The sequence below is a fragment of the Lycium barbarum genome, chromosome 1, assembly GCF_019175385.1.
Source record: "Lycium barbarum isolate Lr01 chromosome 1, ASM1917538v2, whole genome shotgun sequence".
NCBI lineage: Eukaryota > Viridiplantae > Streptophyta > Magnoliopsida > Solanales > Solanaceae > Lycium > Lycium barbarum.
The window spans coordinates 4777586-4791728 of NC_083337.1; the positions used below are offsets into that span (position 1 = coordinate 4777586).

The 14143-nt window shown below is 34.4% G+C and overlaps 1 protein-coding gene and 1 long non-coding RNA gene across 3 annotated transcripts; both read left to right on the forward strand.

Moving 5' to 3' along the window:
* Positions 1-239: 239 nt before the first annotated feature.
* On the forward strand, positions 240-3285 carry LOC132610318 (uncharacterized). 2 transcript variants are annotated; one of them, XR_009571177.1, is made up of 2 exons: positions 240-783; positions 2817-3285. It is a non-coding gene; the product is annotated as an uncharacterized LOC132610318 (long non-coding RNA). The 2 variants fall into 2 exon arrangements; XR_009571318.1 differs by lacking the exon at positions 240-783 and adding an exon at positions 790-1196.
* Positions 3286-5159: 1874 nt separating this feature from the next.
* LOC132630086 (transcription factor TCP4-like) lies at positions 5160-8121 on the forward strand. Its single transcript, XM_060345622.1, has 4 exons — positions 5160-5456; positions 5912-6123; positions 6675-7273; positions 7862-8121. Exons 1-3 carry the CDS (start codon positions 5292-5294, stop codon positions 7237-7239), a joined length of 942 nt encoding a protein of 313 aa, XP_060201605.1. The 5' UTR covers positions 5160-5291; the 3' UTR covers positions 7240-7273; positions 7862-8121.
* Positions 8122-14143: the final 6022 nt, after the last annotated feature.

Sequence of the window (14143 nt, forward strand, 5' to 3'; positions counted from 1 at the left end):
AATCTTTATGAAATATTAGTATATCTCCTAATTCTTTAAAATACTTAAGATTTACTAATAAAATAATTAGAATTTTAGGAATTGATTAATTAATTTTTTTTATATATTACTAAAGTAAGTATTATATTTGGGATAAGTATATTTTATACAGTAAATAATATGTTTCGAAAAAAGGACTTCCACCGCCTTAAAAAAGTCATTCCAATCTTTTAATTTTCGAAGTGTCTTTTCATCAACTTTTTATCACGATCAAAGGCCATATACGACCAACTTTGGTTTTAATACTTTAAAAAGATTACTTCAACGTGATTTATATTTTGGAGATATGTCTTCAAGTATAAAGATGGAGACTATTTCTCTTATGAAAACATGTCAACAATGTTATTTTCCAAAAATAAATAGCAATGTTACTGTATATTTTAAGGAGACAAGTATAATTTATGGTTGCAGATCTACTGACGGAATACCGAAGGAAGTCTATGAGACCTAATATGGAAAGAAACAATCCTTATGCTTTTGAAGCATCTCCTTCTTTTGTAACTACTACTCTTGATAGAGATGCTAGTGGAACTGTTTCATATACATCAGTTCCCTTATTGTACGTCAATGGACGAACTTACAGTTTCTTCTTGTACATCTATGGACAATCCTTAAATATAAATAAAACCCTTCCGTTTAAGCAAAAAAAAAAAAAAAAAAAAACTCTTCTATTTGTATTTTTCAAGAAGCAAGAGTTGTTCTTGGAAGTTTCAAGTAAGGTAGTTTATACTTCCATCAATTAAGGTATGATGTCCTCCCTTATCTTTGTAAGGTGAAATTATCTTTGTAAGGTGAAATTATTTAAGCGACGTTAGTATGTTTTCGATTACAACTCACGGGACGTGATCGGAAGTCGTGAGTTCAAGTTGTGGTGATTGTACAAGTTGATTAAGGGTTGTTTCTTATAGTATGGAGATTGGTAGGGGTTTGATAGCTCGTGTTGAGCTAATACGTTGTTAAAAGGAGGTCAGGTGTGGAGTATACACCATTGAATCATAGCCTCGGGGGCTAATCACTTTTTGATTGCTCGACAATAGTGTTGGTATAGCCGTAGTGTTTGCTTGGCCTGTAGTTATGTTAATATTAGCCCAGTCTTAATGGGTTAGGCGTCTATCGGAAGGATTGACTTGTTGTAGTCATTTGAAGATGGATTCGAGGTATGCAAGGCTATTTCTTCTTTCGTTGCTACGGCACAACTTCCGTTTATTGTTTCTCTATATGAGTTACGAAGTCTAAAGTTTGCAAAAGCATATCGATCCCCTGCTAGAGGTTTCATAAGTTGAATAAGGGACACGTCATGTGCTTATGAGTCGATACTTCATGTGGTTGCTCTATTCTTAGGATCACGTTCCCAAAGTACCGTTAAGGGCTATAGATAGTTACTTAAGATGAACGAAATCGATAGTTTTCAAGGTATTGTGAGGGGTTATATAGATCGTTATGTAAGGTGAGTAATGTTGATAGATTTCAGATGTTCATCAATGGGTTGTAGTTCTCGTTTAAGATGAATCATATTAATAACTTTTAGGAGATCGTTAAAGGGTAACAAATGATTACGTAAGATGAATTGTATCAATAGCTTTCAGATGATCAGTGATGGATATTAGGACCTATTCATGATGAACCATATTGATAACTTCAGGTGACTGTTGACGGGTTATGGGTTCTTACTTAAGGTGAATCATGTTGATAGCTTCTAGGATTATCATGAATGGGTTGTAGTACCTATGAATCGAGTTGATACAACTATCCTAAGTCATTTGATGAGAGTAAGATTATTTAGGGAACTGATGTATAGGCTCCGAAAGTATCAAGGAGAATCATAGTAGTAAGTACATATGTCCATATCGTATTCATCGACATTAAATACTTCCATATGCTTCTTTATCTATATGAATCCCTAAGATTTAAACGTCATGAATCTTCTTTTACATTTGACGTTCAGTTGCCCTTTCATGTGATAGCGTTCTTATTATATCGAGCCCTTATATGGTCTTGTAGAACTCCTCGTCTAGTAAGAATGTCAGGTTCTGTCACATAAGCAATCTATAAGTCATATGTATGTCTAATGAATCATTTCCACAAGTCAATGACTTCATCAAAAGCCTTACTCATTTATTGGTATGTCATGTGGCATATACGACATATATATATATATATATATGCACACACACATGCCCTATGGACGGTCTGATTGAAACGCATAGGTGGACATTACTTTATTTGCATAATCACATGTTACATACCTTATGGACAGTCTGATTGAAATGCATAGGTACACAGTAGAGGTTGAGTATGGACGATCTAATGAAACACATAGTTCAACATAGGTAAAGGTGAGCCTTATGATTAGTCTGATTGAAATGAATAGGTGCCACCCCCACTGTCTTTCATAGGTGCATAGTTCTATTCATATCATAGGTCGTATCCCACACATGGCCTATATGGCATTCTAAGAGAGGTAAATAAAGAATCTAATGTATTACGGTCCCAAATGCTTCAGCAAACGATCCCATAATGTAGGTACACATAGCGACCCAAAGATATCATCTGAAAGATTCAGTAGAACGTTCAGAATAACTTAAGTATAGTTAGATTTGACATGTGGCTTCATAGGCTGTCCCTTAGCTTTCCTAATGTATTTATTCGATTAATTTTTATTTATTTCTTGTATGAGTTTCAGTATTTGCATGTACTATCCTATCTGCCTTACATACGAGTATAATTCTTTTCATACTGACGTCCCTTTTGCTGGGGGCGTTATGTTCATATTGCAGGTTCAGATATATATGTTGGCGGACTTCCTCGCTAGGTACTTGCATGTATTCAGCTGATGTGTGGTAAGCTCTATTTCTAGCTGGAGCTGAGTCGAGTCTAGTTCTTGTATAGAGATTACGAGTAGGTCGGGGCCCTGTCCCGACAGTTTGGTAGTTGTACAACTTCAGTCATTGTAGGGGCTTCATAGACATGCATTGACTGTCATTTGTATACACTTGAATATCAGTCACGTGTTTCAGGCCCGATGGCCCACCTACAGATATAGATGTGTCAGTCGCACCTTTCATTTGTTTATCCAGGATGTTGTATAATCTGATCCAGGTTCATAAGTATTTGCATAAGTTTTCATATTGATGGTTCGCTTGGTCAGGTTAAGGCACCGAGTGCCAGTCCTCCTCACGGTTTTGGGGCGTGACATTAACAAAGTGTATTGTTGGTACGGTGGCAATAAAGGAACCTGTTAAGCTTTGTTGCCGTCTTTGTTTTGAGGGTTCGACCTCTTAATTCTAATGTAGGCCTTTGTTTTGTCTCTTTTTATTTTATTTTTAATTTGAGATGGGTGGGAACTCACAAACTTCAAATTCTGAATCCGCCTCTGAATATTGGAGTTTTAACTTGAAAATTATGACAGCGAATATTTTTCAATTGTAAAGACTAACAAGTAACTACTTGTGAATTTTAGTACCCTGATTCAGATTAGGCATAGTTTAGGTAAACTCGAATCCAACCGATATTCAATTTATTTTATTTTTGGTTTTTGATTTTAGGATTACGGGTTTGATTTTAGTACTCCTGATTAACGTTGGGCATGTTTGAAAAGCCACTAAATTTGGCTGAAACCGTAGGTAACCTTCTAGTTCCGCCCCGCGGTATGAGATGCTCTATATTATTATCCAACTAATAGTGAAATCAGTTTTAACTAAGAAATACCTACTTAGAGCCCGTTTGGATTGGCTTATAAGTTGGCTTATAAGCTGTTTTCAGCTTTTTTGAGTGTTTGGCTGGCCAGCTTAAAGTCATTTTATGCTTAAAATAAGCTCAAAAAAATAATTGGACCCATTTGACTTAGTTTATCTAAAGCAGCTTATAAGCTGAAAACAGCTTATAAGCCAAAAAAAATAAGTTGGACTACCCCAACTTATTTTTTTCAGCTTATAAGCTGCAAACAGCTTTAAGCTGTAAGCCAATCCAAACGGGCTTAATTACCTAATACGGTACCTAGCTAGTTGTCTCTCAACTATGGTATACAAACATCAGAGGCACATATTCGTAACACCCTAATTAGTTCCATGTTCTGTTTGAGACAATAATGTGTTCCTTTATTCGTTTCACCTTTAATCGATACAATTTCTTGAATAATCTCTATGTATTGTGAATATTCCCAATAAAAGTGAGAATATGAAAAAAGAAAACTACTGAATGATAATGATTGAAAAGTGAATTTTAGAAGTAATAAAGAATTAAAGATGACGTGATGTGTGTATATATCTCAATATCATCTGATTAGAGGACAAAGACAAGTCGTTCTCTAAAACCCGTAGTTTCCAACTTTCCATATTCATTCCCTTTTGCGCTTTCTTTGAACTTCCATACTCAAATCCCTCTTGTTAACTCTAAGGGTGCGTTTGGTACGAAAGAAAATTTTTGTCTACAGAAAATATTTTTTTGAAAATTGTTTTTCCAGAAAATAAATCGACTTATTATATATTTTTTATTATTGATAAGTAAGTCAAGAATATTGACCAAAATTATAATATAATCTAAGAAAACATTATGAATGTGGTAGCGGGGTGGGAGTGAGATGTGGTGGACGGCAGTTTTCGGGCAGGGTGGAGGTGGTGTATTACTTACAGGTTCAGACAAACCCAAAAGCTTTTAGTTAGACCTTGTATTTATTTTCAGAAATTCATTACATATTGATAAATATTTAGTTGCAAACTCAATTATTAAAATGAGTTATGAGTTCGGTGACATGTTCAGAACCACTTATCAAACATGTTTTCTCTACTCCGATCACGGAGTTTCAGCAGAGAATCACTTTCTTTTGTAAGAATCTTGTGTTTCTAGAGAAAATATGTTTCAAACACATCTTGATCTACAAACATGAGAAAATTAAAAAAAGTACTTATTTCATACCAAACACGCCCTTCCACAGTCGACATCTAGTACTGTCGAATCCCACCAAAAATCACCAAAAAGATTTCATATTTTCAGCCAACCAATTAGAATTCCTATGAGTAACTTTAAACCAAGATTTTGCTTGAGCAGTAGATATTCTTGAGTCCTACAATAAATGCTTTCATATATAAATGATAATAACCACTTTTCTTTTCTCCCTTTATATATATGAGCCCAACCTCTTATTCTTTTTCGATACACAATAAATAAATTTCTGTCTTAAATATATTTCTCTGTCTTTATATACTTTCACTTTCAATTTTAGTTATGGAGTTTTCACTGCAAAAAGATTTACAATGAAGAAAGCCACAGGAGGAGAAATAGTACAAGTTGAAGGAGGTCACATTCTCCGGTCCACCGGTCGAAAAGACCGGCATAGCAAAGTCTATACTGCAAAAGGTCCAAGAGATCGTAGGGTCCGGTTATCTGCTCACACTGCTATTCAATTCTATGACGTGCAGGTAGAGGCAGATCCAAGATTCATTACACAAAAAAAAAAAAAAAAGAAGAATTAGTTACGAAATTTGTCGTTAATCTGTCGTCGCTAAATAACCTGTAGGCTATAGCCTATAGGAATAGCAACAGACATTTGTTGTTCAACGACATAAGTTATTTGTTGCTAAACTTATGTCGTTAATTCGTCGTTAAATATAATAAGCGACGAAGTATAGTTATTTAGCTATAGAAGTTGTCCGCCGCTAACTTCTGTTTTTTTTGTAGTGATTTTAAATTTGACGGATTTAGTATTTATGCTCACAATCCTGAATTATTTGCATTTTTCCAATTATGAGTTTAAAACTTGATATTCTGCTGAAATTTGTAGGTATTTTTCAAATATGTTTATGTTATGTGTAAAAATATTGAGGTATAGTTGAGCTTGTTTAAGTAATTACATTACATTGGCTTCTACATGCAGGATCGATTAGGCTATGACAGGCCAAGCAAAGCTGTGGATTGGCTAATCAAGAAGGCAAAAAATGCCATTGATAAGCTAGCTGAGTTACCTCCATGGAACCCAAATGAAGATGTAGCAAATAACTTACCCAGAAGTGATGAAACTCATGATGTGGGTTCAATTGGGAATATTGCCTTAGAACCTCATGAACCACTCTCAAATTCTTCTTCTGGGTATCGATTCTTTTAAATTGTGTGATTATCTCATCTTAATTTTATTTATTTAGTTATGAAAATGTTCAGCTAAGTTTATAAGCTGGTCAAATTAGCTTATATACACTTTGTGACTTATATATGCATTTGGTAAATTTCCAAATTACTTATAATTAAATTAAAATCGGTGAGAAGCCATAAGTTGATGACCTCTAGCTTATGAATTTAACTTATAAGTACTTTTCGTTTGACAAAAAATTTACTATTTATATTCTTAATATTTTTTATAATTCTCAGAGTACTTTTTCCAAAATAAATCACTAACTTCCTCTTCGTTCCATATTTTCATTCATTCTTTGCCTTACAAATATTAAATTTATAATTTTTTATAAAACAAGTTAGGGTTATTTTAGTTGTTTTACCAGAAGAACAACTTATCAACATTTTTTACCAAATACATTAACTGTTTATTACAATCAATTTCAGCATTTTATACAAGTACGTAACCACTAATTTATAACGTTAATTTGCTTATCAGTTATTTACAATCGGCTAATCCAAATCTTCAACAGATTGTTGTTCCAAAGGCAAGTAGCAGAAAATCCGAGCAGTAGTTCTTCATACATGATGCCGGAGCCAGTAGCTGAGTCACAATTTGTTGCAGATACCTCGAAATCGTTCTTCCCGATGAATTCAGGGACATCATTAACAAATTTCCTAAGTTTTCCACATGATATTGTAATGTCAAGAGACTCAATCCAGGCTGATGATCAAGATCTTGGTTTATCACTTCACACCAATTTACATGACCAAAATTCCAACCATAGTCCAAATAATCCAGCACTTAGCTTTGAAGCAACTTATGATAATAATAATCCAATAATTGGAAATTGGATAATACCCCATCAACCATTTTTCTCCCAAGGGGGTACATATTCTCAAATTAGGGAACCCCTTCAGTCCAATTTCTCACAATTGATTCATCATGCTTGGGAACAAAGGCTAATGGCAAGTGAAGTACATCAATCATCAATTTCCAATAGCCATTTCAATGGAGATTTTCAATTTCATGGTGAAGAAGTGAATGGAGTTGTCTGCATTACGCCCTCTTGTGGATCTTCAAGCTCTCATCATTGAATGATTTAAAAGAGTTTAGTGTTCAATCCATCAGGTAAATATGTCACCCAAAATTACTTTAATTGAGGGTGTGTCTGGTACGAAGAAAAATACTTTTCAGAAGAAACTTTGTCTTACTATTCCGATTAAGATATTGTTAGGTAAGGGAAGGCAGTCATTCACTAGTCGACTGATTTCGGCGAACACATTTGTCAAAAATTGACTGATTTCTAGTAGTGATTTTATTCCTACCCTTAGACTAGCTAATCGGTCTTGCTTTGCAAAAAACTCTCATCGCTCTTCTATTTATTGACTTTTGGGGTAAGAAGCATTCAATTCCACGTCTTAGACATGATTAGGGCTAAAAGAAGGATACACCTAGATAGTAGGCGGTGGGAAAAATCTAATTGAAGATGAATACACTCTAAAATTTAGAAATTATTTCAAATGATGAACTATCAGAGAATGTAAAAGTGAAGAAAGTCATTTTCTTATTTTAATAGCCAGAAAATTATCTATATATTTGCATGAAAAATAATTTTCTTTGTACCAAACACATACTCAAAGTTCCATTTCTGTCAGTTTCACTCTCATTTTTGTAGTTTTCGATTTTTTAGAACACTTGGCTCTTATGCTTTTTCAGGAAAGTAGATAATGTTCATTGAAGATCAATGACCATACACATATGTCAAGGTGGGAAATGAAGGCGATCAGAGTTTTAAATATGTTGATTCATATATTAATGTGATGTGACTTTATTCTATTAATCCAAGCAATCTCGTTTAGAATATTGCATTATCTCTCACCATTTAATTTTTTATAAATTTCGTTAAGTCATGAGTAACAATTGATATTTGCTTTTAGACTTAGTAATGAAGTTTGGGCACAAAGTATTTTTCTTCATTTTTTTTTCCTTATTTGTTTATATGTTTCGCAGAGAATACTTAGCTCAAGAGAATTAAGCAGTATAGTTAATAGATGTTATCAAATTTACTTCCAAAAGAATCTTAAGAATTCTATTGATAATGATCACCAACTAATACAATGTTTGCGTGCTACCTAAATTTTATTGTAGCATATTATTAATCTATCGTTGTATAACGACAAATTAAAGCCCTATTTTATATAACTGCCGATTTGGTGTGGTTGCGTGATGCGTCGTCACCTTTCTTATATTTTCTCTTCTTTTTTTTCTTTGCTTATTATTTAATACTCTTATTGTATATACTTAAGTCTACTTCTTTTTTGTATAACTCTTGTACCAAATTTATACTAATTATAATTTTATTCTTCAGATTCTGATGTCATGTGACATTATATAACGATAGAAAACGATACAATCTATCCAATCATTATATTTATATAAAAACAATACCGTGTAATATAATTCAATGCAATACGATATGTTATGAAACAATGGATAACATACATCCAAACAAGCTGTTAAATTGCGTAGGAATTTGGAAAAGTACGTTGTTGCTCAATTTAACCAAGAAAACAAATTTCCGTTTTCACGTAAGTTACTTAGTAATTACATGGGTTGCAAAGTCTGCATTCTGAGTCACAGCACCACTGCACCAGTCTTTACTCCAAATATGTCCTATAAAATTCTGTATCAACTTCATAACACTTTCATATTATATACTCATACATCATCTTGTTTTATTTTCTTCATCTCATTTTATATGAACCTATTTGACTGGACACAAAGTTTAAGATTTTTTTTTTTTTTTTTTAAAAAAAACTTGCAATTTCTAAATATGCTATAAGATTTGTGTGGTTATAAGCCTTTTGAAATTTGTGGTTTTAAGAGTCTCATAACATTTGTGTGACTATTAAGACTTGTCATTAAAGGTAAAATATGAAATTTAAGTTAAAAAAATTCAAATTCAGAAAGAGATCATTTTTTTCCTGAACGAGCTAAAAAAGGGTCCAATAAATTGGAAGGGATGAAATATTATTTATTGTGATTTTTGTTATTGCAAGACTTAGGAGTCCTTTACACTTGGAAAAGATACCCTTTGAGGTTTTATAACGTACATATACACCTTTTATTTGTAGTACATGTAAAATCCAGACAACATCGAAGATACATTCGATATAGGTAGTAAATTTCGTAAGATTGGAGGAAGAATACCTAAAGTTTGACAGATATAGATAGTAAATTCATATGAATATCCCCAGAAAATCTCAAACCAATAAGAGTATTTGTACCTTATATGTAATTTCTTTTCTATTAGCTTTCAATACAGAACCTTGTTCGTACACCCAATAAAATTTCGGTCACGACGGACACGGAACAAACCCCAAAATAGTTAGAGAAATTGCTAACAAGTCCCTATTAATCTCCGCAGATCTACAGTCAAACACCTATATGAAGTTGGTAATTCTGAAGTAAGTTAATGATGAACACAAAAACCACACATTTCAAACTTGTACTATATTTTGCAGGGCTTAAGCTTTCATGCTCAACAGACTAAAATGTGATTAAGTGAAGGTCAGTCTTGATACATGGTAGTTACAATTTACTACTTGAGTGCATGACTTAAATCCAGAGGTAGCTCAAACGGAGGATGGTAAAACTTTTGCTTTATGCCCACAGAATATAATAGTGGATTATATAAGTTTATTTTCGTTTGGAAAATATTGATATTTGTAGAAAAAAAGTACAATCTTTACAGAAAGAAAGCAAAACGATTACTTAGCAATGGAATATTTTAGCACTTTGAAATAAACTATTCAAATATATTCATATTAGTAAATAAAGTTTTTTGCAACAATATCCAAGGTAATATATATTGCAAACACATGACTAACATCTTATTAACTTGAATGAACTTCTATCAATATAAATAAAAATATTACCTACGGTTAACTTAACTAAATTAAGTGTATACACCCGACACCCTTCTATAAATCCCGACTAAGCTTAGGGAAATAATTAAGATTATCCAGTTCTCATTCTCTTGTCTATATTCAATAGAACTCATTTTATGTACCAACAACAAAAATGAAAACATAATATAAATACAGAAAAGTTTACCATAAACGGTCTTTTACTTTTCTTTGGAAAACGATGAATTATGAAGTTGTCGTAGAGATGTGTGTGCGCGGTAAGGGGCTGCTGACATAAAGCAGGTAGGATTTTCTCTGGACCCTCAAGAAATCCATACTTCCGAAAAGAGAGCTTCGGCTGCCCCTGAAACACATGAGTTATAAGAGAGTCCGGAACCAAAATGCCCCCCCCAAAAAATATTTTGAACCAAAATACCCCAACAAAAAAAAAAATTACCAAAATACCTTTAGCGCAGTAATTTACTACGCTAAAGCAGTTAACGGGGACGGCTCCGTTAACTACTATAGCGCAGTAATTTACTGCGCTATAGTATCCCTCCCATTTTTTTTCCGGCCCTTTTGATTAACCCTTCTTCTATTACACTTTTTAACGTACTTTGACCATAGATTAATCATGCTTCGGGACCCCGAAACTTCAATATTTTATATAGAACCCTACTTATTTTTGTGCAATTAATAAGGTAGGATCAATACATCAAGGATACAGAAAATTTCAGATGGCCGTTTTAGTGGTTGAAAAGTGCTCGAACGCTATTTTCATTTGAAGGCTCAGTGACATTAGCTTGAAGTTCTTTGCGAATACTTAAACTTGTTCATTTATAATTAATCAAAAGTTAGTCAAAATGACAGCATTCATACAAAAACAAAACTTAATTAAATTGCATCATTCATAACCTTGAGTAGATGAAAATACTTAAACTTGTTCATTAATAAGAAACCCAAACTTTTTAAAATATAATCATCAAAGTAAGAAAAAAACTTTAAAAACATTCATCAATTAATGCCCTTGAGTTGATCTTCTGCCACCACCGCGAGATGTGCCACCACCACTAGAGGTACTTCCACCACGAAAGTTTCCTCCACCACAAGAAGTACTTCCACCGCGAGATGTAGTTTGACCACCATGCCATAAGGGACACTTGCGCTTATCATGACCAACATAATTGCAAAATGAGCATTTTCGAGTGTATCTCCCTGGTGGAACATCCATTTCATTATGAATACGCGAGTACGTATTATTTCTGAATTTGCGGATAAATGCTTTATTTGCAATCATTGAAAATGGATCCGGTGGCCAATAACTCTCACTACCAAGTGGGTAGAACCTTCCAGCATACGTTCTTACATAATTTTCAACTGTATATTTCTCAGCTATGTACGGGGAGGCGTTCTTTCCCATTGCGATAAAACACTTGAAGGCATGAGAACATGGCATGTGATATGATTGCCACTTGCCGCATGTGCATGTTCTTGGAATCTTACAAATTGTGTGGACGTTACCTCCTTTACCTTAGTGCACACTTGTTCTGAGTTCAAATATGCGCTCTGCAGGGTTGTACTCCATCCGGTCATGTTTCTGAGCCTTATATTTGTGGTACTCGAACGGTTTTGATGGTTTTGGCATCCATCTTAGACCTGCTGTTGCATGTGCTTTGGCCTCTTTTGATCTACTGACGAACCGCTCCACAACCTGCTTAAATGTCATTCTCACCATTGCGGTGACAGGTAGTCCCCGTGCAGATTTCAACAAACCATTGAATGACTCAGAGCTGTTTGTTGTCAGCATACCCCATCGCCTACCTTCATCCTGGTGTAATGTCCATTTGTCTTTATCAATTGCATTCAACCAGTGGAAGGCTTCCTCATTCGCCCACCTAATAATGTCCATCTGCAGGTTAAACTTCTTCTCCTGATGCTCTGTTGCAGCCGCCCACATCCAATTGCAAAGTGCTGGGATTCGATATGCCTTTTGGAAGTTTGCCTTCAAATGCCTTAAACAATAACGATGGTAGGCAAAGGGTGGCTGCCACCCTTGCAAATTGAACATATTGTGCAATATTCCAGCATGTCTGTCTGATATCACACATATTCCCATGCGATCCTTAATAACGTGTTGCCTTAAGTAGTCCAAAAACATACCTCACGTACTAATGCTCTCATTAGTTGCAATTGCAAAAGCTAGAGGGAATATAGCTCCATTTGCATCCATTCCAACTGCTATTAGCAGCTTTATGTCATACTTCCCGTAAACATGTATTCCATCTATTGATATTACAGGCCGACAATGAGCAAAACCATCAATGCATGGTTTGAAGGCCCAAAACACAAAATCCAAAATATTACCGGGCACACCAGGCTTCGATTTGAACTTCCATTCAACAACAATACCATGATTGAAGTGTTGTAGAGCCGCCATGTATCTTGGCAATGTCTTGAAAGAGCCCTCCCAATTGCCGAAGACTATCTCATGTGCACGCCTACGCCCAAGATACGCCTTCCTCCTAGTAACAGTTTTGCTATATACTTTCAGGACGGCTCTAATACAGTCTTTAATAGGGAACCTGAAAAACTTGAAATATCAGCATATAACAACGAGGAACATTATATTAACACCAAAAAAAAAAAAAACTTAGATGAAGGGGATACCTTGGGTTTTCTCTAATGTCGCCAACTAATACACGCGCAATCAAATTAGTATCTAGATTGCAATGATCATCTGGGAGGTCACCCATATCACAAGTGTGCTTTGTGTGGAATTTTGAAATAGTCCACATCTTTTCAGCAGTTTCCTTACCACGGAGCATCCATTCGCAGCCTTGATATTTTCGCTTGCAGACCAATCGCCAAAGTTTTCGTGTGGAATCGTCAACTTTAAACTCCCTCATCCCCTGGATGCAATAAATCTTAACAGCCTTTTGCAATGATTTTTTCGAGCTGAAAATCATCCCTTTTTCAATATGAGCCTTTTGTTTTAAAAGATCCACTGGCTCTTTCCACAAACTTCGCCGAATATGATCATCATCCCTAGTAAAGACAAAGGCATCTGGGCGATCTTGAAGATGATCAAGATAGGGGATCCCATCGGAATGCCACTGAATCGGCGTCGACTCTTGCTATTGAAATTGGCTTTGCGGCTGAACCGGAGTCAACTCTTGCTGTTCAAATGGTTGCTGTGAATTCAGTTCCTCCTCGTGTGCCGGACTGTTCATCATGTCTTGCAACAGTTCTACTTGATATTGAGGATTAGTTCCAACCTCAATCTCATCGTGACGGTTTCAACATAGTAATCAATCTCAGCAACAGTTCCTCCTCGTTTCAAACCTTAGTGGCTTAACGATCGGAATAGATGGTCATGAATGGCTGCATGAAGGGGCAAGAAAGAGAAGTAGAATGTTCATGAATGGACATTACGAGTAAGGAATTCGAATATCTTTCTGAATTGTAATTTATAAAGTATTGATTGAATTTGTCTTGTGTAGGTATGGGAAAAATTTCTTCCTCCAGCAAGTTGATATGTTATTGAGACACAATATCAAACCATTCAAGATTTTGTGTATATGTATTAGTAAACTAGGGAATTTTCCGTGCTTCGCGCGGTTGTGAGAAACACCAATAAAATACAAAATGATTATTTATAAATTTTGTCAAAAAAATTCAACTGTATGAATAAGAAAATTAATTTTATATATTGATAAAATCATAATATAATTATTATAGGATAATTAAATTATTATAGGATAATTAGAGCCTAAATAAATCACATTTTTATTGTCAAATATATTATTTAGAAATGAAAAAATCATTTGTAGGATTTTTTTTCCCCATATATGTTGTGTGGCGGAGGTCAATACACTTTGTCTAATATGATCATTAAAAGAAAGACTGTGTTCCAGTGTTCATACCTACAATTATAAATCTCTATTTTCTTCCCCTAATTCACCATAAAATATAAAATAAATTTTACTTCTATTTTAATATTTTTGTCACTCGTCTTTTAAATAGAGAAAGGTAACTCTCTCAAAGGGAGAGATATCCAAGTTCCAAAAAGCAAATAGCCCAAAAAGCAAAA